This window comes from Emys orbicularis, chromosome 2, assembly GCF_028017835.1.
Source record: "Emys orbicularis isolate rEmyOrb1 chromosome 2, rEmyOrb1.hap1, whole genome shotgun sequence".
NCBI lineage: Eukaryota > Metazoa > Chordata > Testudines > Emydidae > Emys > Emys orbicularis.
Window position 1 is genome coordinate 43,843,833 of NC_088684.1, and position 26,867 is coordinate 43,870,699.

Here is a 26,867-nt window from a genome sequence, read left to right on the forward strand (position 1 = left end):
TAGACAAGTGTAATTATGTGGGGAAAGGAGGAAAAATTTGTCTGGCAGATTGTTTAAATTAGCTTTGTCTCCATATCAGAAACACATCTGAAGGATTCCCATGCAACTTTGTTATCCATATCGATCAGCTGTTGGATCTCTTTTTGTATTGTGACATTCAGCCAGGAGATGCTTGTCTCTAGTTTGAATATTCAGGGTAAAATTAAATTAGAACAGCTGATTGGGACAAACAAGGAGCATAAAGTTTAGGGGAATAAATCTCTGGTCTCCCTGGAGGGGTTTCTCATATGGCCCAGTCTTCTATTGACTTTGATTTTTCTAGTAGAATGACCATCATCTCTCTCTTATGTTTCCCAAAAGAAAATGAAATTAAAACTACTGATCATTATGTGTGGTGTGTGCTGATGAAGAGGGAGCTCAGCTACATCTGAGCTAAGGGGAGAGGTCCCGAGTAGCATGAAGAAAGGGTCAAAATCAAATGGCAGCAGATGTTACAAGAAAAAAATTAAGTTACTGCTATTCTTGTAATGATTGCAGTAGCTCTGTAGGTATTATTTTATCTGGCATAAGAGTGCTTGGATAAAACTGTTTTTTAACAAATTTTAAATGTCTTTAAAAAAAATTTCTTACAATTTCAATACATCGCCTCAGATTGTACAGTAATGCTAATTGCCTATCATCTGAGTGGAACTCAGAGGCTTTGCTCTTGTTCCTGATCTTCATCAGCACCATCATGTGGTCACTTGTCGTATTGCTTGAAACACAGTCTAGTAAAATCAGCCACAAATATTACAGCTTGCTAAATATTGAAACTTGTGCTGAATATGTACTTGTAACCCTTAAATTGTTGCCAAAAATTCGCTTAAGTGGACACTGTCAAGTAATTTTTTAAGATTTAAAGGTTTTGTGCAAAAGCTGATTTTTCCAAACCCAACTGAAATGGACATGTTTTCACTGTTTTTATAAATATTGAAAAAAGTATTTAGGGGGGAGAGGAGGAACTTAAATATTCCTGTGCAGTGTTAGAAACCTAAATCCAACACAGTCATGCTAATACCTGAAAACCACAAGTGAAACTAGGGCTAGCAGAAATGAAATGGACTAATCTAATTTCATGTGGTAATCTAAGCAAGGTGAGAGGCAGAGAGTAAATGGTAGAAGCAAATTAGATTTTAAAAATATTTCAGATTTAATAACCCAAGATTTAATAGTAATACAGATAAAGACAATCTTTTGGAAAATTTTATTTTGACAGTGTCCCTTTAAGGAGCTAGCAAGTGTTAAGAACTTGATTAGAAAAGAATAAACGTTTTAGCTAATGTTCTTTGTGTAATGAGATTTCAAATAACATCTTTACTTTTTATCTGCTTTAGGCAATGGCCAGGGTGTGGAGAGATGGTCAGAAACACACTGTGAATATTTACAGACTGCTAACTACAGGTCAGAAATATTATACATGTAAATGCTACTCTAACATAGGCTGGAGGGAGGCAAATCTTGGCAAGTATAAGAAGAGGGTGGGGCACTTTTGGATAGCGCATAAACCTATGTCTTTGCTTTGCTCTGATTATTCTTTTAGTAACTGAAGGTAATACTCCAGCATTTCAAATTATGCAATTATCAAGCAACTGGAATATACCTTTAGAAATACTGGTTTAAAATTAATCTTATGTATCTGATGTTTTTCAATGCAGGCTCAATAGAAGAAAAGATCTATCAGAGACAGATCAGCAAGCAAGGCCTTTCTGGGGCAGTCGTAGACCTTTCCAAGACATCTGAACACATCCGTTTTTCCATTGAGGAACTTAAAAATCTCTTTATACTACGTGAAGATTCCAGCTGTGTTACCCATGACCTGCTTGAGTGCAACTGTATGGGAAAGAAAGACCATCAAAGTGAGCTTTCTGTTCTTTATCTCTTTGGCACTTGCAGGGTTGGTACATCCATTTCCAGGGACACCCACTACAAGAGGATTAAAGTAATGAAATTCTTTATTGGATCTTCATGATATTGCCTTATGCCTGATTTTTTTTCAGATCCACAAGACCCTTTCATCAGCTGATGATGAGAAAAGATTCATTCCTTGAACTAATGACCTCTACTTTTAACAGCCTCTTAAATCCTTAAACCAATCAAGGCAAATTGGACTAGTGACAATGGTTATAATCAGGCAAGATTATTTATGAAACTCAGAGAAAGAAAGTATCAAAAGCAAGAATGATTAGATGATACAAACCAGGGACTAGATTATCAATTGGTGTAAATCACTGTAGCACTATTGATTTGACTGGGACTGTACCAGCTTACATCAGTTGAGGATCTGGCCAAAGGTGTAATAGTGCCCAAAATACAGACAACCATTTGTGGCAAGGTTACTATCTAAAATTGGAAAAGAGTGATTAGAACAGTCAGCCGAAGGGTGCAAAAACAGACCCCTAGCTTCTGCTTGCTCTATGCCAAAGATATAAGTAGTGCCACCTCCACTAGTGTTCCTAATACCTCCCTTTCCACTCTTTCTGTGTGGTGTGTTGTTTAATACTTTTTTGCATATAGTTGATTTAAATTAGGGATAGGATTTTTTGTTTTCATATTTTTTTTAAATGTCTTAATCTTGTTTTCATTAAGGTAGTTCTCCATCAGGTCTAACCTTTTGACAGACCTAGCATCTAAGAAACAGGGCATCTATTGCCCAAATAAGTTCCCTTCTTCTGATGGGCATGAGATGCTCATCTATAATAGCGCTACTAGTGTGACAATGGTGCAAATGCTGATCTCTTCTAAATAGACACTCTCTGCTATCATAGTAATGAGACCCAAAGAAATATCTACAACATTTTAAAATTGCATTTTAACAGCACTAAGTAAAAATGCAGTTGGTAAGAATTATTCTTCTAAAATCCTCCTAAGCCTGCCATCTAAGTGCATGTCTTCTTGCCAGCAGATGCAGACAGGAAATTAAGCAATAAAAAAAGGGGTTGATCCTGTTTGGTTGTTTACATGTTTCCAGCAGATAGACTAGAGTTTTGCTCATTTCACCTCTCCTCCCTTTCTCACCTAAAGTCTGGCAGGGTTTGTATAGTTAAGGTAGGGTGCTTTTATAGTGAAGAGTTTTTTGTTTTTCACTTTACTTTTGGTTAAAGCACTCTGACAAGCAATTCACTGATTTCATTGTCTTTGTGTTCTTTTCATGGCTGAAAAGCTGGAGCTTCAGTTCTTGGTGGGGAATGGAGCTCATGTGAGCTGGTAAAATATACCTAGTGGATCCAGCTCTATGTTTTCTATGGGCACTCGCGCAGGGCCTGTTTTTTACCTAGTATCCTGATAGTGACTTGATCAAGAGCTACAGTTACAGGAGTATATTAGACCTTCCCAGAGGGAAAAAATTTGCGCACACACCCTGATTTTGTCCAAGAAGTTATGGAGATGTCAGAGAGTGCAAGTTGTTTGCATTATGCTTCTTATATAGAGGTCTGCCAGTTTTTTCCCATCCCAAGGGTAAGCATATAAGCAGCCACACACTTAGATAGAATAAGATGCAAGAGCCAAAAAATACCGTTACAGAAATACTAAAGGTGGATGCTGGGCTGAGGCTACTGGGATGGGTGGGTGTAGGGGTTCATGAGCCATGGGGTGTGTGTCAGGCTGGTGGGAACGGGTGCCTGGGAGAGGATGAGGAGGAGCAGGCTGGTGGTGGGAGGATAGGATTGCCAGGTGTCCGCTTTTTGACCAGAACACCCAGTCAAAAAGGAACCCTGGCAGCTCCAGTCAGCACCACCGACCGGGCCATTAAAAGTCCAGTTGGCGGTGCAGGGGGGCTAAGGCAGGCTCCCAGAAGCAGTGGTATGCGGTATGTCCCCCCTCTGGCTCCTACACATAGGGGCAGCCAGGGGGCTCTGCACGCTTCCCCCGCCCCAAGCACTGGCTCTGCAGCTCCCGTTGGCTGGGAACTGCGGCAAATGGGAGCTGGGGGGGCAACGCCTGTGGACGGGGCAGTGTTTAGAGCCGCATCTCCGCATAGGAGCCGGAGGGGGGACATGCCGCTGCTTCCAGGAGCTGCTTGAGGTAAGCACCACCTGGAGGCTGCACCCCCTGACTCCCTCCCATGCCCTGACCACCTGCCCCTGCCCTTCTGCACCCCAAGCCCCTCAGCCCCACCCCCGAACCCACACCCCCAGCCGGAGCCCTCCGCCCCCCCCACACCCCAACCCCCTGCCCAGCCCGAGCCCTCCCGCCCCAGCCCTGATCCTCCTCCCGCCCTCAAAACCCCTCAGTCCCAGCCTGGAGCACCCTCCTACATCCAAAACCCCTCATCCCCAGCCCCACCCCAGAGCCTGCACCCACAGCCAGAGCCCTCACCCCCCCCCTCCTGCCCAGCCCGAGCCCTCACCCCGCCCCAGCCTTGATCCCCCTCTCACCCTCCAAACCCCTTGGCCCCAGCCCATAGCACCTTCCTACACCCCAGATCCTTCATCCCCAGCCCCACCCCAGAGCCTGCACCCACAGCCGGAGGCCCCCCCCACACACACCCCACCAACCCCCTGCCTCAGCCTGGTGAAAATGAGCGAGTGAGTGAGGGTCGGGGGAGCAAGCATTTGTGAGGGGGGATGTAGTGAGCGGGGGTGGGGCCTCCAAGAAGGGGGGCAGGGGCGGGGCCTCAGAGGATGGGCGGGGCAGGCTGGTTAGAGGAGGAGGGGCAGGCTGGTTGGGGGCGGTGCCTGGGAATTGAAGAGGACGGGAATGTTCCCTGCTTGCTACTTCCTCTACATCACAGAATTGTGGGAGATGCTGAGCTGCAGAATGGAAAATTTCTTAGCAGTAATTTTCTTCCTGCTAGCAGTATCTCCCACAATTCTTCCTACCCTGTATGGCTTTATTAGCCAAAGAACAACATTTAATTTCTATATCTACAGTTTGTGGGCCAAGTAGCCCACTGTACATAGTTCACTGGTTGGCATTCAGGTTATTGTTACTACTATTCTAAGATATTTTCCACAGCTCTGGAATGACTCCTGGCAGGAAGCCAGAAAGGGGGGTAGTACTAGCACAGGCTGCAACACTGAACCACTTCCAGAACTGCGGAGAAGAGGGGAATAGCCCATGTGTCACAGAATTGCAGGAGATGCTGCTAGCAGAAAGGAAATTATCAGATAAGAAACTTTCCATTCCATCTACTTGTACAAGGACTTATACTCTGGGCTGGCAGAGGGGGATTTTTGAGAAACAAAATTAACAAGTAATTTTCCCTTTTTTTGTGTGTGGCTTTTATTGTTATAGAAGGTTTCACTTGCTGTTCTGGAAAATAGAATACTGATCCAGACTGAGAACTTTCTTGGTAGTTCTCAATCTGTTTCACTTTATCACTTTTCAGATCCTTCTTCAGAAAAGCTCCCCGTGTATAGAGGTTGCCAGCTGGGACAACATCATGAGAAGGCTGATTCAAAGAAACCTCTTTCTATGTCACAGCTGATGCAATGGAAACACTTTTCAGGGCAGCACCAGACTCTTGCTGATCCCTTCCTTGAAAGAATAAAGAATAATATTTCTTTTATTTTCCAAAATGTAACCAATCCAGCTACTCCCACCCCATAAAACTAAATTATTTTTTCCATGTACATAATGTGCCTTGTACTCGCTGGTGCCAGTCTTCTAAGAAAAATAAAGTATGCAGTAGCCTTTATGTTGCTGCCAAAACTCAGTTTAGGCCTTGTGTTTTTATGAGGAGGTTTCTGTGTAAATGTACAGCTGTTGATGTTTTTTGTAAAGTTAGAGAAATGCCATCAGATTAAAAGTACCTTATTAGTAAATAGTTATAACTGAAAGAATTTTAAAAATTTAATTTGCTTTTCAACATATCTGCTGGTTTGGTATAATAATTAGTAGTGGTTAAACTATTTTACACAACCTCGCAGTTAGACCTAAACTACCTGAGAGTTTTCTTTCAATTATAATGATAAATTGTCATCTCTGTATTATTGGTAATATATCAGCTGGATGTTAGACGGTACATTAGGCTATAGTATATATGTGATGTTTACAAGTCTCTGACTGGACTTGTCTCTGCACCTGTAAAGATAATGGGTCTGATTCACCACTACTTTACTCCAGCTTTACCCCAATATAACTCGTGGTTTCAGTGGAGTTACCCCATCATAAAACTAGAATAGCATAGTGGTCAATCAGGCCCAGATTCTGAGACCACAGCTTAATTGTGCTTGACCATCTTTTATGAGAAACACCAGTGCACAGTGCATTTAATTGAGGAAATTAACATTCTGTGATCCCCAGGTATACTCAATGCAGGTGCATGTTATTTCTATCTAAACACATATGGCGAACATATTTTTCTGACTCTCAAAGCATTGCATACAATGTAATTGCATGTATAATATTAGGATAATAATTTGTTTCTTTATGTGATCAGGCATAAGAATCTGAAATAACAATTGTAGCTTTAAAAGTACCTTGTGTGGTATCTCAGCTATGCAATTCCTCTCTATGAGTAGAATATTTTATTCACAAATGTGAAAAATGGAATCTTATGAACAAAAATGTGGCATTATTTCCAGGAATACTAGAAGTTTATAGAAAGTGAAATCACTTTTAATAAAATTAAAATTGTAATTTGGAATTCATTGGTATTTATTTATTTGTATTGTGGTAGTGCTGAGGGGCCATAATCATTGATCAGGGTCTCAGTGTGTTAGGTGCTGTAGAAAGACAGAACAGTTGGTAACTGTGTTTGGTATCTGGAGTGTCCACTATAAAGCCCAACCTGCAGGAAATAACTGTAATTGATTTGTCCTCTGTTTTAGTTGTTCACAACATTTAGGGCTCCCGTTGCCCTGGTTCCCACTGATTCCACCGTGAATCTATGTGAGGGTTTTTTGGTGCACCTGTCATGGTATCTAAGTGCAGAGAATTAATGACAAGAACCAAGAAAGCACTGAACTTTCTAAATGCAATGGTTGTGGGTAGTCTAAGTAGGGAAGGGAAGTGAGAGATTGAGGGGGGCACTAAAATGTAAACACTTTAAAAAGACAAGTTGTGTTGGTGTGTGAGTCTGTGTCCTCCATTGAGGATCAGAATGAAATAACCTGGTGCAAATTATTTTTGGTCAAAACCTTTTATTCTTCCGCATGATCAGTTTATTTTAGTTAATACACACCCAGATTCTCAGTTACGGTCTAGGCCATTACTGGCTAGAATTCCAGCTCAGCTCTATGCCAGCGGAGAGTTCCCTTGATGGGGGTGGGAGCTCTCACCTGGCATAAAGCAGGAGCGCTGGTTTCTGCACCTACCACTTTCCGTTCTGGTGTGTGAGCACGTAGCCGGGACTCCTCCTTTACACCAGTGCTTAGCTGGCATACAGTGTCTTGGGCCAAGATCCTCAACGATATTTAGGCTGGAAGTTAGGAGCCTAAATAACTTTGAGGATCTGTGCCTTAGACCCCATACTCCACTACCATAGATTAAAACAGCCACTGTGCTGCTCTGTCACAGCAGGGCAAAGTGTGCCACAGAATCAGCAACACGTGACAGGCTCTATGCCACACCTACGCTAGACAAACAGGGCTTGGATGCAGATGAGAATCTACCCTATTATTCCCGCTACAGTACATATTGCTAAAGAGACTCAAATGCACCATGCTTTGGATTGGGGATTACCCTGGTTTTAGGGGGAAACGTGTTTGTTATATTACAAAAATTGTTTCAATCTCCATTAACCTCAGCTCTAAGTGCCTGGTTTCCCCGATTCCAGCTTTACTCACCCTGGTTCACATCTTCTTTAATTCAGGTGATGGCAGTGTTGAGTCACACACATACACATGAAGTACCTCATTATTCATTAATAAATTGACCAAGTAAAAATTTGATATGCTTCTATTCGGTTAATACAGCTGCTGGTGGAGCAGACAAACACAGGAGGTTCTAAAATGCCAAATTCAAACAATCTTTGCCAGTTGCCCTGGGTTATCATCAGGAATTTGCAAAGTGAGATTTCAGCCTTTGCAGGCCAAATGCATGTGGAAGGAGAGTAGTTCATTCATGTGCTTTCTATGGAATGAAAATGTGATGTAAACTGTGTTTGTTTCTGTTCATATGCAGTTTAAATAACTGATATGTTGTGGCATGATGATCTGAGAGGCTGTACAAAGTAACAAGGGGAAAAAACTGCTTTACCTTAAAGAGGTTCTGTTACTGAGGGATAAACTTAATACAGTGATTTTTTTTAAAAAACAGTTGTATGCTAGTATTGTCACCTTGGTATTGTCTGCAAACGTATGCATGTTTTCTTACCAGACAAGACTCTCCAAAGGCTGAAAGACAACCTCTTTTGCTAGGGTGACCTGATGGTGTCAGCAGCAGCTCATAGTACTGTTTCTCATTGCCGTCAAGATTCAATGCACAAATGATTGCACATAAGCCGTTAGGATTTAACCAGACTTCAGAAACCTTCACGTGGCAGCATCCATAATTCAGATTTCAGGGTGAATTTGTAAAGTAAGAGCTGCACAACAACAAAAGACTGAAATAGGGATCTAGGCATTTGCCAAAGATTGTGGACAGAAGTTTTGGTGCTTTACACTAAACTTTAAACTGATCACTGACCCAAAGCATGGTGCACAGAATTATCCTCCAGGTAGAAATAAGGCTTGATCTCCAGTTTTCTATGGTAAACTCAGAGATACGCATATTGGGAAACTGATTTGCTGAACAACCCAGCTGTAAATAAAATACAATTTCTTTATAAACTTCATTGAAAGGAGGGCAATACCATATGATTTATAATCCAAGTGAAAGGCCACATCTTGTAAATCACAGCTGCAACCAGCACCCCATTGCAAATGCTCTACCTAAGATGGGACTCAATGCAGCAGATATAAGCAGGTACCAAGGTCCCAGTCCTCGGGTCTAGCCAGGTTGGGGAGGGGCAAAAGTGGCTGTGACTCGCTGTTGACCTCCCTTAATCTCCAGGGCGGGTGAAAGCTAGCGCAGTCCTTGAAGTAATTTAGACCAGCCTCAGGGCTGCTCTTAAAAAAAAAAAAAAAAAAAAAAAAAAAAAAGGGCTGGTCATGGTTCAAAGGGGTGGTTATGCTGGTTGAGGCTTCCCATACTGCAGTGCTCTCCAGACATGTCCCTATAGTGGGCAGGAATGGAGCTGCCTTTACTCTATACCCACTTGGGAATCTAGCCCCTTTGTGTTGCCAGAGCAGGAACTAGGGTCTGGCGCTAAGTCCTGAAAGTAAGAATCTGGTGGGAAATAATTCTCACTGAAGCATTGATACAACAGACAAAGCAGTGGGACCATGAATCGCTCTTGCAATAACAAGAATAATAATCTAAGGACCAGTTAGGCCATAGTTCTACTAATCTCTCTGTTTAGCTGTCTGGAACCTTGGGCTTCCCTAAGAGGATTCCCTAGTGGTTTTTTGCCTTGGAAGGTTGCCTGGAAGCTGGGGGAATGCCCTACAGAACTGTAGTTCCTAGTTCAGTAACAAGCAGATTTTCATAACTGGTTTTACTCCTGGGTTATGTCTGCTTCTCTTTCAAATGAATCTCTGTCTCTGGTGGGGCCCAAAAGGTATCCAAGCAGGGGTTTGCTGACTGCCAAAGGTTCCAGCCTGAACGGCAATTTACATACACAGGTATTTGGATTTGTCAACCATTTATCAATAGGTCACAGTTTATACCCTAATTTATTTCAGTCCTTCAGCTATGTTCAGGCACAGCAGTTCCTGCTGGCGGGCTGGGAGCAGGGGAAAGATGTGCTTCCTCCTCCCAAATGGCAATTGCATTGACCCAGTCATCTGGGAGCTCTCAGAGAGACAGGCACTGTGCTCTTCCCATTGAAATTAGCTTGTGGGGGTACTCTCAGTCCACTTGTACCCCACACCAGCTGACAGTGGCACATGAGCTCTAAATCACTCACTGGATTTCAATCTGTTGCTGGCAGGTTGGAGCCCAGCATTCAGCACAGTTGTACCGGTTCAATGTAGCCCTTGAGCAGCCTCTGCCCATGGGGCTTGTGTGCAGATTGGGTTGCAAGAGACAGTGAATCCCTTGGACATGCAGTCAGCAATTGCTGCCAACAGTTGTCCCCCTGAACATGGATTTAATGCTAGTGGGAACGGGGCAAAGCCACTTTCAGCACAGCTGCAAAAACTATCCTTGAAACTTAACTCCGCTAAGTAAATTGTAACACAGTTTTCATGTCTTGACTCTAATTTTGACCCAAATGCTCCCACTACTGTGTACTGTAGAGGGGAGAAAATCCTTGGATCAAAGCCATAGTGGAGCCATGGGAGTGGGGAGGGGGAGAGGGAATGAAATGACTGGATGGGATATTCCTCCTCCCGGGCTAGTCATCTGCATCCCCCCTTCCCACTCACTTCCCACAAAACTTCCTTAGGACACATGAGGCAATAAATCGATCCCCGATAGATTGATCTCTACCTGCCGATCCGGCAGGTAGTGAAGATCTGCCCTCACGTCTTTTACCTGATTGCCAAGCCCAGCGCATTGACCCTTCTATGGACTCTAGAATCGTGCCACTTAACTGTACTAAACAGTGTTCTCTGTTACTGGTCCAGACCTCGCTGAGTGTTCAGGGCTCTGGCACCACCACGCCTCAGTCACACTTCCCGGGTGCTGAAAACAGTCTTGTCATGGGCTGCACCATTTCTGCCCTGGTTAAGCAGACCCATTGCTCACAGCCATTGCCAGCAAAGGTTCAGTTTGCTAGTGTAGCTAAGGCATTTATCAGCACTTACGTATATGTCTGTCATAGCTTTGTTTTGATTCTACAAGCAAGCAAGAACACTGTTAAAGTAGGCCGATAGCAGCTCTCCTGCCCCACAACATGCCTATTTGCCCCATACGTCCACCCCCAGTCTTCCTGGAGCAAGGGGAATCAAGGGGGTTAAACAGCCATGAAAAGGAGAGGGAGGATGGGGAGAGTAGGATCAGTTGTGTCCCCCTCCCCCAGGCTCTGGGAGAAGGCTTCACCCTCCCTAGCTGGAGTCCCAGTGTGACCAACCTCTTCAGGTCAGTCTGACAAGCATTCCCCTGTAGCCAAGTGCAGGGAGAAGCCGCTGCTCATCAGACACTCCAGGTGCAAGTTTCCCACTCTGCCTGCCCCCTAAGTGGGAGGCGGAAGGAGTGGTGGGACTGGTGCCAGGAGATGACTTAAGGGTGAAGGCAGAGGGAGGAGACTCCCTAGTGCAGGGTGGGAGTGGGGTAATGTGCAGACAATGAAATCATGGCTGTCAGTTGCAGGGATTGAGTGAGGGCGTCAACAGGGGTTTCCTGGCTTTTTCTAGTGCCTTGGTGGTGGTATATGTACTTGCGTTGGTTTTTAACAACTGTTTTGGGGAGGGCAAATATATACTATATGTAGCCTTATAGCCTTCTTTAATATATAATCAGTGTCAACGTGTCAAAAGTGTGTGAACATCACTATAGAAGAAAGGGTGAAATCCAGGCTGTGCTGGTCTTCGGCTGTTTACCAGGAGTTAACATTACACCAGCCTAATGACAAAAAGACAGTGTTTCACATTCTTTCCAGGAGAGTGTCAAAGCTGTATCCTTAGAGGTCCTCCTTGTATTTGCCACATTGAAATGATATTTAGTCATTCATTTGTTACACTGAGTAGCCTTTTGGGGAGAACTAAACAGATGATAGCAAACCAAGTACTTTTGCAACAGATGTTTCTTCACACTGTTCCCAGCTGCACTCTCCCCATCTGTACATGGTGTCCTTCCAACCTTTGCTGTCGTCTCACCTGATCTTGCTAAAATGTCTCTGCTGCATTAGAACAGTCGTAATAAAGCATTTAGGTAAATAACGTTTCTTTCATACTCTTCTGAGCTCATGAAAATGAGATTGTGACTCCTGCATTCCTCGGTGATACAAAGTTACATTCACATGAGTCTTGCCTGAGAATGTTAGTCAGAGAAACAACCTCTGGTTGCTAAGCAATGTCACACACATTTTATTAATCAAAGTGATCGTGCCCTCTGTTTGCTGTCAGTGCCAATACTAAATGGGGAATTCCAAAGAGAAATCCCCACTGCTGCAATGGTGTCACCAGTTAGGCAGCCATTGACACTGGTGATGTCTCTCTCTCTTTCTCTCTCAGACACACACACACATTTTCAGCAAACTTAAATTTCAGCAAATATAAATTCTGGTAAGGAAAACAAATCTGAAATATAAGCTGTATAATAATTAACATCGATTTTCTCTACACAAACTGTATGTCTATATCTGCATCATTAGGTGCTTTAGAAAATCAGGTTCTTACCGAAGGTAGGTAATCTATTTGTTTTGTTTTCTATCAAAATGTACTTTAGATTCCATTCAAAAGTACAGTATGCCTGACAAGCCAATGTGCTGCTGTTGGGATGAAGCAATACATTGTACAAATCTGCAGGTGTGATAGGAGAGGGGCAAAGACAACACAACAAACACAGTTGCTGATTTTCAGGGAGGGTAATTGAGGACAGGAAACTGGGAAGTTTAGGAGGTAAGACTTGATTGTCAGTGACAGGGTTAGTTGTCCACCCAAGGCTAGGGGCAAGAATGAGTCAGGGAGCCATAAAATACTGTTCAATTTTACAGATTGTGGCAATCTTCCCTAGGTGCTCAGTTTTCTCAAATTCCCACCCATTTATGTTGGACTGGAGAACCCTAATCTAGAGATCTGCAAATCCATGGATATCTGCTTTATATTGCAGATATCTGCATCCACAGACCATTTTTGCAGATCGTGGATGGATGCAGAGCCAAATTTTATATCTAAAGCCCTGCAAATCTGACTATATCCACTTTATATGTGCAGATATCCACGGATCATTTATGTGGATCACGGATCAGATGCAAATACAAATTTTGTATCTGCACAGGGCTCTACCCTAAGCACCTCCTTGCTAAGTCCCAAAGTTCCCTTCTGCGACCTTTGAGAATGCAGGACTTTACCCCAGGTCTGTCCCAGCAGCTTTATCAGTCACTAAATGGGCAGGGGCTAAACCACATACACCTTACAAGAAAAAGCTAAGTGAGCCTTCCATATACAGCTATATATTCCCAGAAGTTGTAGAATGAGGGTACAATGCAATGAACCCCTAAATAGGAGAAATCCGGCTCAGCCAATGAACAAATAGTCCCAAGTGCCCCTCCAAAATTGTTGGGTGTGGTTAATCATTTTGGAAAATGCCTACAAAGAATATTTCAGTTAAAAATAAAAAGGTAAGCTTAGGAAACTTGGGAAATCCAAGTTAAGGTTTCAATTACAACAAACACACACCAGCCACTGGAGAGGGTCAAATAAGGTCCCCCAAACAAACGTAATGACTTCATGTCACTAGGGCACCCAAATAACCTCAACTCTGACCCCATGTTGCTATCCTCAGCATACCCAGCAATGTAGAGAGACACTTTTCTTATAAGAACACACAGATTCAATTACTTCATTTACCTCATCCCTGAAAGGCCCCAAATGACCTAACACCAAACTACCTGAGACACTGCCTCTTTCTCTGAGTCAGACTGACATTGTTAGCCTCAGTGGAGGTGCTCAAGCTAGAGCTACCATGATTTAAAAGAAAGGAGACAGCTGGCAGGGTGCTTCTCCGTGGAGGACCTTTTACTGTGGAATTCACAGCCTCTGGTCTGAAATAACCTGAACATGTTGACACTCAGGGCCCACAGCCAGGATCATCTAATTAGATGGGGGTCTACCCAGGCTTTTGGGGTGGGGTGGGAGGGGAGGCCTGGTTGGTATGCTCATAGAGATGGGGTAATTTTAAAGTTAACTGACTTGGTGCGGGTTATGTGGGGCAGGGGAAAGTAAGCAGCTGATCTAATATCTGTACTATACTGTATATATTTCTGTAAAAGGCACCTTTTTCTTTATTTATAATATTGAATGTAATAATTATAACAAATAATAAAACAGAATCTTACACACTACAGTGTAATTTAAACCAAACTGCACCAGTGTTTATGTCTCTAACTCCAAGGATTCCTGCCTTTCTAAAGCTGTATTTAGTTCCCACTGCTTCCAAAAGGTGAGCATCACCTATTAGATCAATGATATTAGCCACAGTTATCATATCTACAGATTCAAATTACTAGGCCACAAACTGCAGATACTAGCCTAGATCCTTCAATGATGGGACAGAAAAGGTGAGACCAAAGTTTAGTGTGGTTGCTAAAGATCACACTTAGAGTACATCTGTGTTGCAGCCAGGGGTGAATGGCAGCTTGTGTAAGGTAGCTAGCACACTAAAAAAGGAAGTGAGGCTGCGTTGTCTTGGACTTCAGTGCAGGCTGTACAAATAGGTGAGTATCCAGGAGGGTCAAGTGGGCTTGTGCAGCCCACAGCATCGATAGTTTTAGCAAGTTAGCTAGATCTCAGGTAGCATGGGTACATCTGCATACGCTGCCATTCAAACCCCTGGCTGCAATGTAAACATATCTTTTGGATCAGAGACAAACATCTATAAAACCAATACTGTGTACTTGCAGCACTCCAGATGGAAACTTTAGAAGTACAGGGCTTTTTTCCAAATAGAATGTGACAGACAGGCAGCAAACTTCTTGAAGCTCTTAGCAGTATGAAAATGTACTTACAAACTCATGCAGGAAAATACTTTAATAAAACCCTCCCACATCTTACAGAGAAGGAGTAGAGAAGGCTGGGTGGGAAATAGGAGATTGATGATGGTCTGGGGCAGAGTTAAGGTTGTTTGAGTAGCCTGATCCCAACAACATTTGGCCTTATATAAATAAAGTAGAAAGGAAATACAATCTACTGAAAAATACAGTAATTGGTCTAAAGAAGGCATATTTCAGGCATTTAGGAATATTATTAATACTATTTTACTGCTTTCAACTAAGACTCAAAGATACCTTTCTTAATGGCAGGTGTCATTTGATATATAATATATCTAAAATGAACTGCTCAAACTTTTGGGAGGTCAAATACCCTACTCGCCATAAGAAGCCAATCAGTTTGTGGTAAACTGAAGGCCCACTTTGTGAGATACGGCATTCTGGACATGGCATGCACTGACAACAGACTCCAATTTGCCTCAGAAGAATTCAAAGAATTTGCACACAAATGGAGTTTGACCACCACATCTCCTCCCCAGCATACCCACAGAGTAATGATAGGGTGGAATCAGTTGTGGAAACAGCTAAGAGAGAGTTACTCAAGGCTGTTTCTTCTGATTTGGCCCTCTTGTTAGCATTTTTGGCACACACACTGGAGTTCCAAAGCAGTCCAGCGCAGGCACTGTTGGGATGACTGAGGGACGGTCTGTTACAGCCAGCAGGATGGGAACACTGCTGAGAGGAAATGGCCAACGGTCAGAGAAAGCAGGCACTAGAGTACCTCAGGTCAGCCAAAGACTTACTTGGCCTTGGAAACGGGAACTCCTGTGAGGATCCAGCCATTAGAGAGAGACACTGGAAGCAGTGCACGGAAGGAGTTGTGAGGGGTGCTGGAGCACCTAGGACATACATGGTGATTATGCAAGAGGGACAAGTGAGCCAAAAGAACCGGAGTCACTTAAGAGCCAGCAGACACAAGACCCAGAGAAAGCCTACAGAGATCAGAACAGAGAGACAGAGAACCAGCTGGAGGCCTTCCCCACAGGGAGGGAGCAGACTTCACAGAGAGATAGTGGGCTAGGCTTGATGACAGGGAGACAGGGAGAGGTCACCCCATGTGGTTGTCTGTTGAGGAGACTAAACTATCTCAGAGTCTGTCATAAAGATGAGTTTCCAATTTAGCTATGTGCTAGCAACCTCTGTCTGAAGGGACATGGTGTGGGAGCCTGGGCGTCAATTATTTGTTTTTAATGTTTGTATTAAAACATCTGTGAAATAGAAAAGCTGTATCATGATCAGTGGAACTGGAGTCAGAGGCTAACGTTCCCCGGAAGGGCTGTTATTGACAGGACACCAGTGGAAAAGGGAATGCAGGAGTCAGGCTGAAAGCAACTCAGCCACATGGACAGAGCAGTGCACAGAACTGAATATAGTTTCCCTTGTTCAACTTAACCTGCATTCAGCTTTGCCCTTTGTGAATGAAACAACAGTCCCCTGGTTAGGGCACTCACCTGAGGGGTGGCAGATCCCCGTTCAAATCCCTACTCCCCCCCAGGCAGAGGGGGGACTTGAACTGAGGGTCTCCCACATCCAAGTGAGTACCCTAACCACTGGGCTAAAAATTATGAGGGTGCTTGTCCCTGCTCCAGCTTGTGTGAGCTTACCGATAGGGTCCCGATCTGGTAGGCCAGCTCTGAGCATACTTATTGGCTTGGGCCCTGCAGGTGAGTTAGGCAGAAGAACACCTATCTTCCCCCAGGTAGGGTTACCAGATAGCAACTGTGAAAAAACTGGACAGGAGGTGGGGGGTAATAGGCGCCTATATAAGAAAAAGTCCCCCAAAACTGGACTGTCCCTTTAAAAACGGGGCATCTGGTAACCCTACCCCCAGGTCATGCTTCACACTTGGTCTTATGCGTCCGGACACCTAGAGCGGTGCTGCAGTGATTATGCCCAGAGGCATCACGGGACCTTTTACTGCAACAACATAGGTGCTGAGCCTCATGAGTGTAGGAGCCTCAGCCTACAGGGTTTGGCAGCAGCTGAGCAGGGTTTTGTGAATGCCAGTGGGGCCTGATTCTGGGATTTAGATGCCTAAAGTGGCAGTTAGGTGCCTAAGTCCTTTTGTGAATCTAGCCCATAGGATCTTTAGGTGCCCGCAGAGTTAGGTGGCAGCTTAGCAGGGTTTTGTGAATGCCAGTAACACCTAAATGTTGGACTTAGGCACACAAGTCCCCCTTGTGAATGCCATCCTTTGTGCCAAAAAGAAATGTAATATATAGGAGGTATGTTTTCATTATGTCTGATCAAAATACGGCTGAAATGATACACCAACATGCAACCAGGCTGGGCCAATACCTTTGTGAATCCCACACTAACTTATTAGAGACCATATATGCAGTACTTTTAGGCACCAAAGATGATAAAACCAGCCCACACATATTGTGACAATCACACTTGCAACTTAACTATGCTGTTGATAACTGGCACAGCAGTGAAAAAACAAAGGAACAGCTAAAATTGTACTTGAATGCATTCAAAATAGGAGGAGTGTAGGAGCAGGATTTTATATTTGTACTATAAGAATTAATATATGATTTGATCATGCTGCCAGCCACCCTTTCTGAATAGCAAAAAGGAATGACCCTCTGGGACATTGGTAGAAACGCATCTGACAGACTGCCAGTGTCTGTACTGATGTTAAGGCAGGGACAGACCAGACCAATCCTTATGACTGATTATGGTCACCCTTTTGTTTTAGGATAAGTTATAATGTCTACTGTGGTTTCCTATATGTATTATAAATTAAGCAATTTAGTTAAATATACATTTCTTTGTTTTAAGGTTTAGTAAGTAAGAGACAGGATCTTGTATTGTGTCTATGTTAAGGAGATTAGAGGAATGTTGAAGGCCCGGGCTACAATGTGAACTGTTTTGATTACAAGATTTAGTAATGTTTAATTTACAATGTCTTTCTTGCTCAACATAAAAACTGCTGTATACCTTTGAAGGTCTCTGTAAAAGACTGTTTGTGAATGAGGAATGCATGCATCAGGAAAAGATAAGGTGTGAAGGCCATTGTTAAAGTCAGATGGTCAAGGAAGGAGGAGTGAAGAAACTTAACGACACCAGAGAACCATCAACGTGCATCCATAAGTGAGGAAGGGCAGATTGACGACCCTGAGGTGGAGGCTGGCACCCCTAAAGACAAGACAATTGATTAAATCGAAACCAGGACAGGATGACCCTCTCTGAGGTGTTTTGGAATGTTAACATCAAAAGATAACGCCAATTAAGGAGTAACAGGTCACAAACTGACACAGCAAAATCCGTAGACATCAACAGAGAAAAAAGACTATAAGAACAGGGTGCTTGGCCATGGGACTTTGGGTTCATCTTGCCACAACTCCAGGAGCATCAGATCGCGACTGACAGAGCCCAGCTCCCCTCTGTGACCAATCTGGCTGGCCACTAGATTGATCCAGACTCTGGACTGGTAACTATAAACATCAATTCGCAGGACTGTGTGTGTGTGTGTGTGTGTGTGAGACTGAAAAACATATGCTAACTGCTGTATTCTCAATAAATGCGGCGTATTGCCTTTTTCCCTGAAAAAAATCCTGTGTGCTTTTTATAAGCATAACAGGAGAGAAACACCATATACAAAATAAAGGCAAATTGCCAGAGAAGGAAGGGACTTAGAGTGGAACCAAACAAAATGGAAGAGCCATAAAGTTGCCTAGTTATTTGAAGGATTACATAGTTGATTGAAATTACTTAGTTTCCATTATGGAAGGGATATGGTATCGGAGTGTTTTCTATGTATGTATGTAAATAGCTAATAGATAATGCACCAGTAGATGGTGCTCAAGGACATGCAGCATAGCTCCTGGGTCTGTAGAACCAATAAAACTTCTTATTATTTATTATTTGTATTATCATATTATCTAGGCGACCCTGCCAGGACCCTGTTGTGCTAGGCACTGTACAAAGCGAGACTAAAACATTGTACAGGACAAATGGCTTCCTCTGGTTGCTCTTTACATTAGCTCTTAATGTTAACACAACAAAGAGATTTTTCAGAAGTGTGTGCATGCATTCTGGGATTCACCCACTTGCATGCGGACTAATGCCAATGCATAGCCAAACCGTTTTGCACAAGCATACAGGCCTGTGCAAACACATTCAAGAGTGCACATGGATGGATGAAATTTGAAAAACTGGCCCTGGATGATGCAGTTGCAACCATTTGTAAAAATATTTTGGGGAAAACAAGTGCATATTTGAGACTGTGTTTTGTCTCAGTTAGTTTGTGTACTATACTTACTATTTTACATGATTTACTCTAACTTTTTGGAATGTCTGTTTTGTTTCTTTTTCCTATAGTTCTGTATCTTGCTTCCCTTACACCAATAATCCTTACTCATACACACAGTCCAAATAAAATCAATGCGAATATCTGTGTGAGTTACAGATGCAAGACTGGCCTTTGACTGTGGTCAGCCAAATGATCCTGGGCTTCAAAATACCTGAAATCCATGGAATCATTTAATCATAAGTCAGAAAATAAGACAGACTCATTGGAAGAGGAAATAGGTACATCAGGAGTGAATAATATATCAGCCAGCAGCTTGTATACACCATATTTGCAACCGTTTGTCATAGAGAGAAACGGAGACCAAGCCTTGAAGAATACAGAGATCTGGTGTGAAATCATGCATATAGAATTATATCCAGCATGAGTATGAGCCATGTGCCGTTTCTTTTATCCTATAGGTAAGGCTGGCCTGGACTAGGACAGCACTTTGTATTCAAAAACTCATCTCAAATTATCATGATAGAGATTTTTTTTTTTGTCCCACATCTAGTATGCACTGGATGCAATTTATTTTCCCTGCTGTATGTGTTATACATACCCTTCTATACACACACAAAAACATAAGCTAGACTGGCACAAATGGGTGGCTTGTATGTTTATGTGTTTTTTCTTTAGCCATGGATCACCCTGTTTCTTCATTGCTTTCCATTCTGCGACGCACTATGTCAGAGAGATCATGTTGCGGATCACTCAAACTTCCAGTTCCCATCTTTCCTTCCAGCATTGTTGGTTACTGCCAGTTATCCTGCAGAGACTGGTTCCTGGAACACAGTTTGAGAACTACTCTTTCTAGGAAAAATAGTTTATGCCAAAATATGCAGTGAATGGTGAAGATAACTACACAGGAAGGGGTGATGCAACTGGAGATGATGAAAAACAAAGGCTGAGAACTCAAATACATGTTTGCAGTGTTGCAGTGGCTGTACCTTTCCCAGACCCAAGGAAGAGCTCTGTGTAGCTCAAAAGCTTGTCTCTTTCACCAACAAAAGTTGGTCTGATGCGAGATATTACCTTGCCCACCTTTTATCTCAAATACATGGCAAGCTGCAGGTTGCTGGAAGATCATAGCCACTGGAATTCAGTGTTATTAGGACTCTGTCCACACTAACCCTGCTAGCAACAACCTTCTAAGGCCTGGAAGTCACATTAAATTCTTTCCCGTAGTTTCTACTGTTCTGTTAATGTTCCCAGATGAATGTTCACTGTATTGTACACCTTTTCCTGATAGGATAAAACACTATATTCCCGCTAGGGAATCACATTATAGGTGAACAGGTAAGAAATCATTTTCAGTGTGTATTTGGCTTGGGCTACTGTAGTAAATATCTGGTTTCAATCAGCTGTTGTCTTATGAAATATTTGAAATACCCATGGATGGTTTAGACAGTATTCAAGTTATGATCGTGGCAGGCTTTCAGGCAAATACACAAAGAAAAGACAGTTTGAAAAGATAGGACTATTTTTTCTTACAGAGTTTTTGTATAAAAGGCCCCTTTTCAATTACAGATATGCTGAAATGTTTTCCCTGTAAACGTTGTATGAATTGATTAATGTCAAGGAGCTCTGCATTGTTGGGATTTCTATTTCTTTGCCAGGCAGCTGCTATGGCTCCTGACAGATCTGTTCAGTGTACTGCAAGTGCTGGCAGCTACGAGTCAGGATGCTAACCCCATTCTTTTGATAGCCAGACTCAGAGATTCCACTGGTAAAGCTAAACCGTACCCTTCTAAATTCAAAGGTGGCTTTGAGCTCTTCTCTTAGGCCAGCAATCATTTAAAAAGTGAATTGATAACTAGTAGAAAAATAAGCATTCCATATGGTATGTCTGACAAATAGATCCTCTTGGTGGATTATCTAAATTCCTTTGGAACATACTCAGTTAGAGAAACCGAGGGAAATGTTAGAGTAGTTGAGGGTTCTTTTTGACCATTCTACTCTGCCACCACTCTACTCCTTTTCTGTTCTTCAATTACCCACCCCTGCTTTTCCCAAGAGCTCCCAGAGTTAGTAGTTGCCTCTCGCTGTCTTTATGGTTTCCAATATATTTATTTGCTGCCTTTCTGATTTCTTTAAGGAATCACTTCTTTGTCCCAGTGCTAGTTCTCAGCAGTTTGTCCACTCTTTTAATAACAGTTACCGAGACCTTTAAAACTGGGCTACTGTTTCAGTGGAATTGGTTGGCCACATAGTGGACCCCACATTGCCTCCTCTTAAAGGTGGTGTTGTGACTGTGTGACTAGGAATTCTGGGAAGCACACTGTTCCCCAGAGCACCCACTGGGGTGGAGTTGGAGGCATTCTGCCTCCAATGCCTGGCTTTGGCTATATACCCCAATTTGGCCCATTGTTAGCTGCTATACAAGTTGTACTACAGCCAGACATTTTCAGTACATCATTTGCGTTCTCAGTAAAGCAGATGAGATTGTTTTCTCTTATCCAGACACAGAGTCCAACTCTCCATCCCTTGCTCAAACACACTATTGCATAGAAGGGATTGATGGATCAAGCCCCTAAAAATAACCAGATGAAACATTTGCAGTAACAGTACACATTCTAATCTGCCAGGACCTCTGTGTATTCTGAAGGAATCATTTGGTTAAAAGGTATGAAATAGACAAAGCTGTAGGATATTATCAATGACAAAATATCAAATCTAAAGGCATTGCAGTTGCTTTCCCCTTCTCTTCTAGAGGCACTGCACTGCCTTCTTATTCTGATCTGGCCAGGGGCTGTAGAACCACAACCTGGCCTTTGGGTTCTTTGTGGGCAGCCCAGATTGGGGGCTACAACAGCAAAGCATTGAGGGGCACCCACGTTTGCAAGGCAGGTGGTGACCCCACCCCTGACTGCTCTGGATGCACCCCAGAATGGGATAGTGGCTCAAGACCGAATACTGGACAACCACAACCGCACCTCTGGCAACTCGCCAACATCATGCCCATTTTATGATGAGTTTAATCTGGTGCTAAGGACTGCACCAAGCACAGAGCCAGCAGTGGCGCACGATGACATCACCATCAGGGATGGTGCCCTGCTGGCACCAGAAGCCAGCACAGGAATTGGTGGGAGCCGGAAGCAGGTGTTGAATGAGGCAAATGACGTGACTCTGCTGATGAAACTGGTCCTAGAGGAAGCTTTGCCACAGGAGCAGCTGCAGCACATCCTGGGATTGTATTCAGAGAAGCTTTTAGACACCCCTCCCTCCACTCCCTCTGAGGAGCAGCCCACAGCGGAACTGGCAGCAGAAACAGAAGAGGGAAAAGCTGCCCTGGAGCCTGGTAAATTTCTGGCTCCATTTTTGTGTTTATTAATATAGGAATGGCAGGGAATTCTACCTGCAAACCAAAGCACAAGATATTAAAAGCCCTGGGCAGCAGCGTGTATCTGCTGATGGAGACTTGCATGCCAAGGTCTCAGTGTCCACCCCCCCTCCCCATCACATGGGATTCAAAAGGGAGAGCTGGAAACATAAAGTATGTAAGAAGCAGCCCTTTACTGGGAAGGTGCACATTTTGCTAATACATTCCGGTTTGTTAAAATAAGAACCTTATATTACCTTCCCTGTATGTACCCTGCTTGGCACCAACCCAACGCTGTAATGAACCACCTGAAAAGACTGAACTGTGTGGGAGTGGTGGTGGGGTGGGGGAAGAGGTTCAAATGTAGTCCATTTCTGTTAAATATAGTACATGAATTCCATGGGTAACAAATTTCAGAATGGTAGCCATGTTAGTCTGTATCAGCAAAAACAGCTAGGAGTCCTTGTGGTAAGAGAGTGGCCCATTACAGACAGTTGACAAGAAGGTGTGAGTAACAGTAGGGAGAAATTAGTAATGGGGAAATTAAGTTTAGGTTTTGTAATGACCCAACCACTCCCAGTCTTTATTCAGGCCTAATCTGATGGTGTCCAGTTTGCAAATTAATTCCAGTTCTGCAGCTTCACGTTAGAGTTATTTGTCCTCCCTTGGTATCCTGCTGTTAATTGATTTATCTCGTTAGACTGACCTCAGACTTGGTAAAGCAACCCCCATCCTTTCATGTATTTATACCTTCTCCTGTATTTTTCACTTCATGCATCTGATGAAGTGGGTTCTAGCCCACGAAAGCTTATACCCAAATAAATGTGTTAGTCTCTAAGGTGCCACAAGGACTCCTCGTTGTTTTTATGGGTAACAAAATCATTAGTCCCAAGTATTAGTGGGGCTTTGAATGCAATCCAGAAATTTGCTAGGAGGAGAAGGGAGTGGAGTTCTTTGTGTTTGCTGCTGCCCTAACAATCTGTATTGGAAGCTGTGGGGAGTCATTAACCCACGTGGAAGCTGTTGATTACCTCGTGAATTCTGACCCAATCCCAGGTGCCGATAGCTGCAAACTCTTCCCATAGCAGGAACTCCAGATAGGTAGTCACATTCCAGGGAAGGGTGTATATTTCAGGGCCACCTCAGTAGCACATTAGCCCACTCCACTCATAGACGTGCTGTTCAGCAAGGCTCATAGAAATCCACAGAAAAACATGGAATTTGAATTTTTACAGAGACTCTTTAGTTTTTACATTTTGTGAAAAAATAAAAACATACAGTAGAACCCCATTTATCTGAGCCTCCATTATCTGGCTCTCCGTATTAACCAAACTAAGGCTGACAGCCTGAGTCCTGGTTGGCGGGGCTCGGGCTCTCAGCCCCGGACGGATCGGCTCAGGCTTCAACTGATCTGACCCTGGTCCCAGTTAGATTGGATAAATGGGGCTCCACTGTATAAAATACAGACATAGAAGCATTTGGTATATGTAAGAAATACAAATTGCAATTCTATTTATTTTTATTTTATTATTATGATTGAGGGCACTGGTAAGCTTTGGACTTGCTTAAAAATTGTAAATAAAGCACTAAAACATGGTGTTCAACTGATACCTATATATATTGTATTCCAAAATGAGTTTTTCTGTGCTCCTGCACTGAAGCAACAAAGGAAGCAGGCATTGGGCTTTGGGGGAGGGGTCCTGACCTACAAAGTTTGGTCAGTAAGACTGCTGAAAGCACGTGTTTGAGACAATAACGCTCTGTGTCTTGTCCTATTCCAGGCCCCTCAACCTTTACAGGCTGCACTACCTCCACAGCTCGCCCGCACTTGCAGAAGCTTGGCTCACTATATCTTCACGGACAGTTCCATGAGGAAATATTTCCGTGATGAATTTATGATTGAAGTTCTCGACAGGGCCAAAAAGCAGGTTGAGTACCAAAGGCAAAGGGACTTGCAGCAAGAGGAAAGACATGTTAAGAGACAAGAAGAAAGTCTCAGGCTGGCTTTGCAGCTTGAGGACATGGTAGCTGCATGGGAGCAGGTGCTTGCTTTGCAGTTGCTGGAACAGGAATGGTGGTTAAGGGAGGAAGATAGAGACCAAGTGCTGTGTCCGCTTTGCAGTACCCTAGCCTGCATTCCAGGAACAGCTTGGACAACTCCATGGCTGGGTGGCCCATGCAATTGGGCCCTATGAGAGGCTGGACACAGCAAATGTGCCTATGAAGTCCTCAGTGCTGAACTCCTGCCCCATAGATGCTGTGACATACCAGGGTACAATCCAGACTAATGAGCAGCTGTGTCACCCCTGCCCTGCCACGTGGGCCACTCACAAACAGCCTTCCAGTATGCAAGCCATATCCTGAGTGTCTCTATGCACCTGCAGCCTGCCAGCCACACTTGGGTTACACTCTGACTCTCACCAGCTGTGGTTATACTGCAGGGTGACCCAAAAAACACACCCAATCTCAGATTTCCCCACAGAAATGTATGTCCTGTACTGCCCAGCCCTCTCCTGGACAGTACAAAATATTTTAAGTCCTGTTATTCCTTCAAGGCAATAAAATGGCTGCTTCTTATCTCAAATAGTTATTCAAACACTTCAATTTAAATTCACTGGATTAGATAAAACAGTAAAACAAGTTTATTAACTACAAAGAGAGATTTTAAATGAGTACTATTAATGGGGCATAAAAGTCAAGAATGATTACAAGAAAAATAAAAACATTTACTAATACCTAACTTAACAAACTATATCAGATTCAAGCAAAGTTTCTCACCACGTGCTTTCAGCAGTCTTACTGACCAAACTCTGTAGGTCAGGACCCCTCCCCCAAAGCCCAATGCCTGCTTCCTTTGTTGCTTCAGATGCAGTGAATGCGATGGACAGGGGAGAGAGAGGGGGGCACATTGGAGTGTTTGTCCCTCCTTTTTATAGTTTCAATCCCTCTCTTGAAAACATTTCCAGCTGGGCAGTAGGAGACAACGAGTCTATATGGAAGGATGTTCTCTGCTGGCTTTTTCTCAGCTGTTTGGGCTTTCTTTGTTTCCCTTCCTGCTGGATGACTCTGTTCACTGCTTAAATGCAAATTAAGCAGAGCACACATTCCTTTGTTTAGGACAGACCTATTTGCCAACCTCTGTTTGAACAGGGCTGTGAGGTTTGGATCATGTGTTAATAACATCATACAAGTAAATATTATTACTTCACATACAATGTAGCTGTACATATTTTATCAGGACGATACTGACCAGCAAATTATGAGTTTTCAAATGATACCTTACAAGACATGCCATGTACAAAAAATATTACAATGTCTCCATCCCCCTGCCTTGGCGCCAAGTGCATGGCAAACATGGAAGAAAGTGAAAGGAGAATGGGGTACCAGGGGCCATGCAATAATAAGGGGTGTGCATCCTGTACATGGTTCAGCTGTTTTTATTTTTATGTGCTTTGTTCTTGGTTACTTTTAAAGCTTTGGGTGTTACTGGTGTTTTAGTGTGCTAATGGCAGCTGGCCTGCCAGGCAATGGTTTAATAGTGTACTTTTCCAATACATGGGTGTGGTGGGGCGAAGACTCACCGGCGCGGCGCCTCCTGCTGGTTGTCCCGCTGCAAGTGGTGGAGAAAGTGGGCACATATGGTCCGTCCCTGATACAAGGGGCAGGTCAAGGACTGCAGGACTATTGCCTGGATCTGGAACTGAAGGTGGAGAAAAGATGGACTGGTATTGGAGGGCATGGGTGGCTCAGCTTGCCAAGCAGTAGACGGGGTTGTTCCGGCTGCTGCGGGGGTGGACACCCAGACCATTTGGGAGACCAGGCACCAAGGGCTGGAGGCAGGTGTTGGGGCCTAAAAACTGTTTCGCCTGTGGGCCACAGGGGCACTACGAGAGGGAGTGCCCCTACTGGGATGGAGCAAGGAGACCCCACCCAGAAAACACACCCCCTGTGAGGTCAACAGGGAGGCCACAAACTTGTTGGGCCTGCAAGGAGCCCGGGGACCTAAGGAGGAAGTGCCCTTACAGGAGTTGCAGGGCCCCAGCTAACCCTCAGGGAAGTGCTAAGCCTGAAACAAACCGTGGCAGGGCCGTGGCAAAGGCCAGGCACAGGAAATGCTTCCTCTGCCACAACAAGGGCCATATAAGATGGCACTGCCCCTTGAAGCAGAAAGGGGGGGTGTTGGAGACACGGGCCTGGTCTGAGACTGGCCAAAGGGAAGTGGCAGTGTGGACCGAGGCCCCCAGTGAGAAAGGGGCTGGGGCAGAAAAGCCCCAGCTGAACCAGGGAACCCACACAAAAGCCAGGAGAGCTACAGTGGGATCTCATACAGAGAGGGAAACCCACGCGGGAGCTGAGAGGGCTACGGTGGGGACCCAGCCTGTAATAGAGGGAAGCAGGTGGCTCCAAATAGTGGAGAGCCTGTGGCAGGAGAGGGATTCCCTGTGGGCCCAGCTGCGAGGGACGCTGGGGTGATAGGGATTTCCCACGCCCGTGCATTCTTAAGGGGGAGGGTGTGTAGCTGGGTGGTCACACTGCTCCTGCCCTGAGGGGGTTAAAACAGCCCTGGAGAGGGC

The 26,867-nt window shown here is 44.0% G+C and overlaps 1 protein-coding gene across 1 annotated transcript in view; it reads left to right on the forward strand.

Annotated features, from left to right (window-relative positions):
- RAD54B (RAD54 homolog B) overlaps window positions 1-5,589 on the forward strand; it is a 114,516-nt gene extending 108,927 nt beyond the window's left edge. Inside the window, 3 exon segments of the mRNA XM_065399320.1 lie at window positions 1,374-1,440; window positions 1,695-1,895; window positions 5,369-5,589. Coding sequence (XP_065255392.1) covers window positions 1,374-1,440; window positions 1,695-1,895; window positions 5,369-5,589 — 489 coding nt within the window.
- The last annotated feature ends 21,278 nt before the right edge of the window (window positions 5,590-26,867 follow it).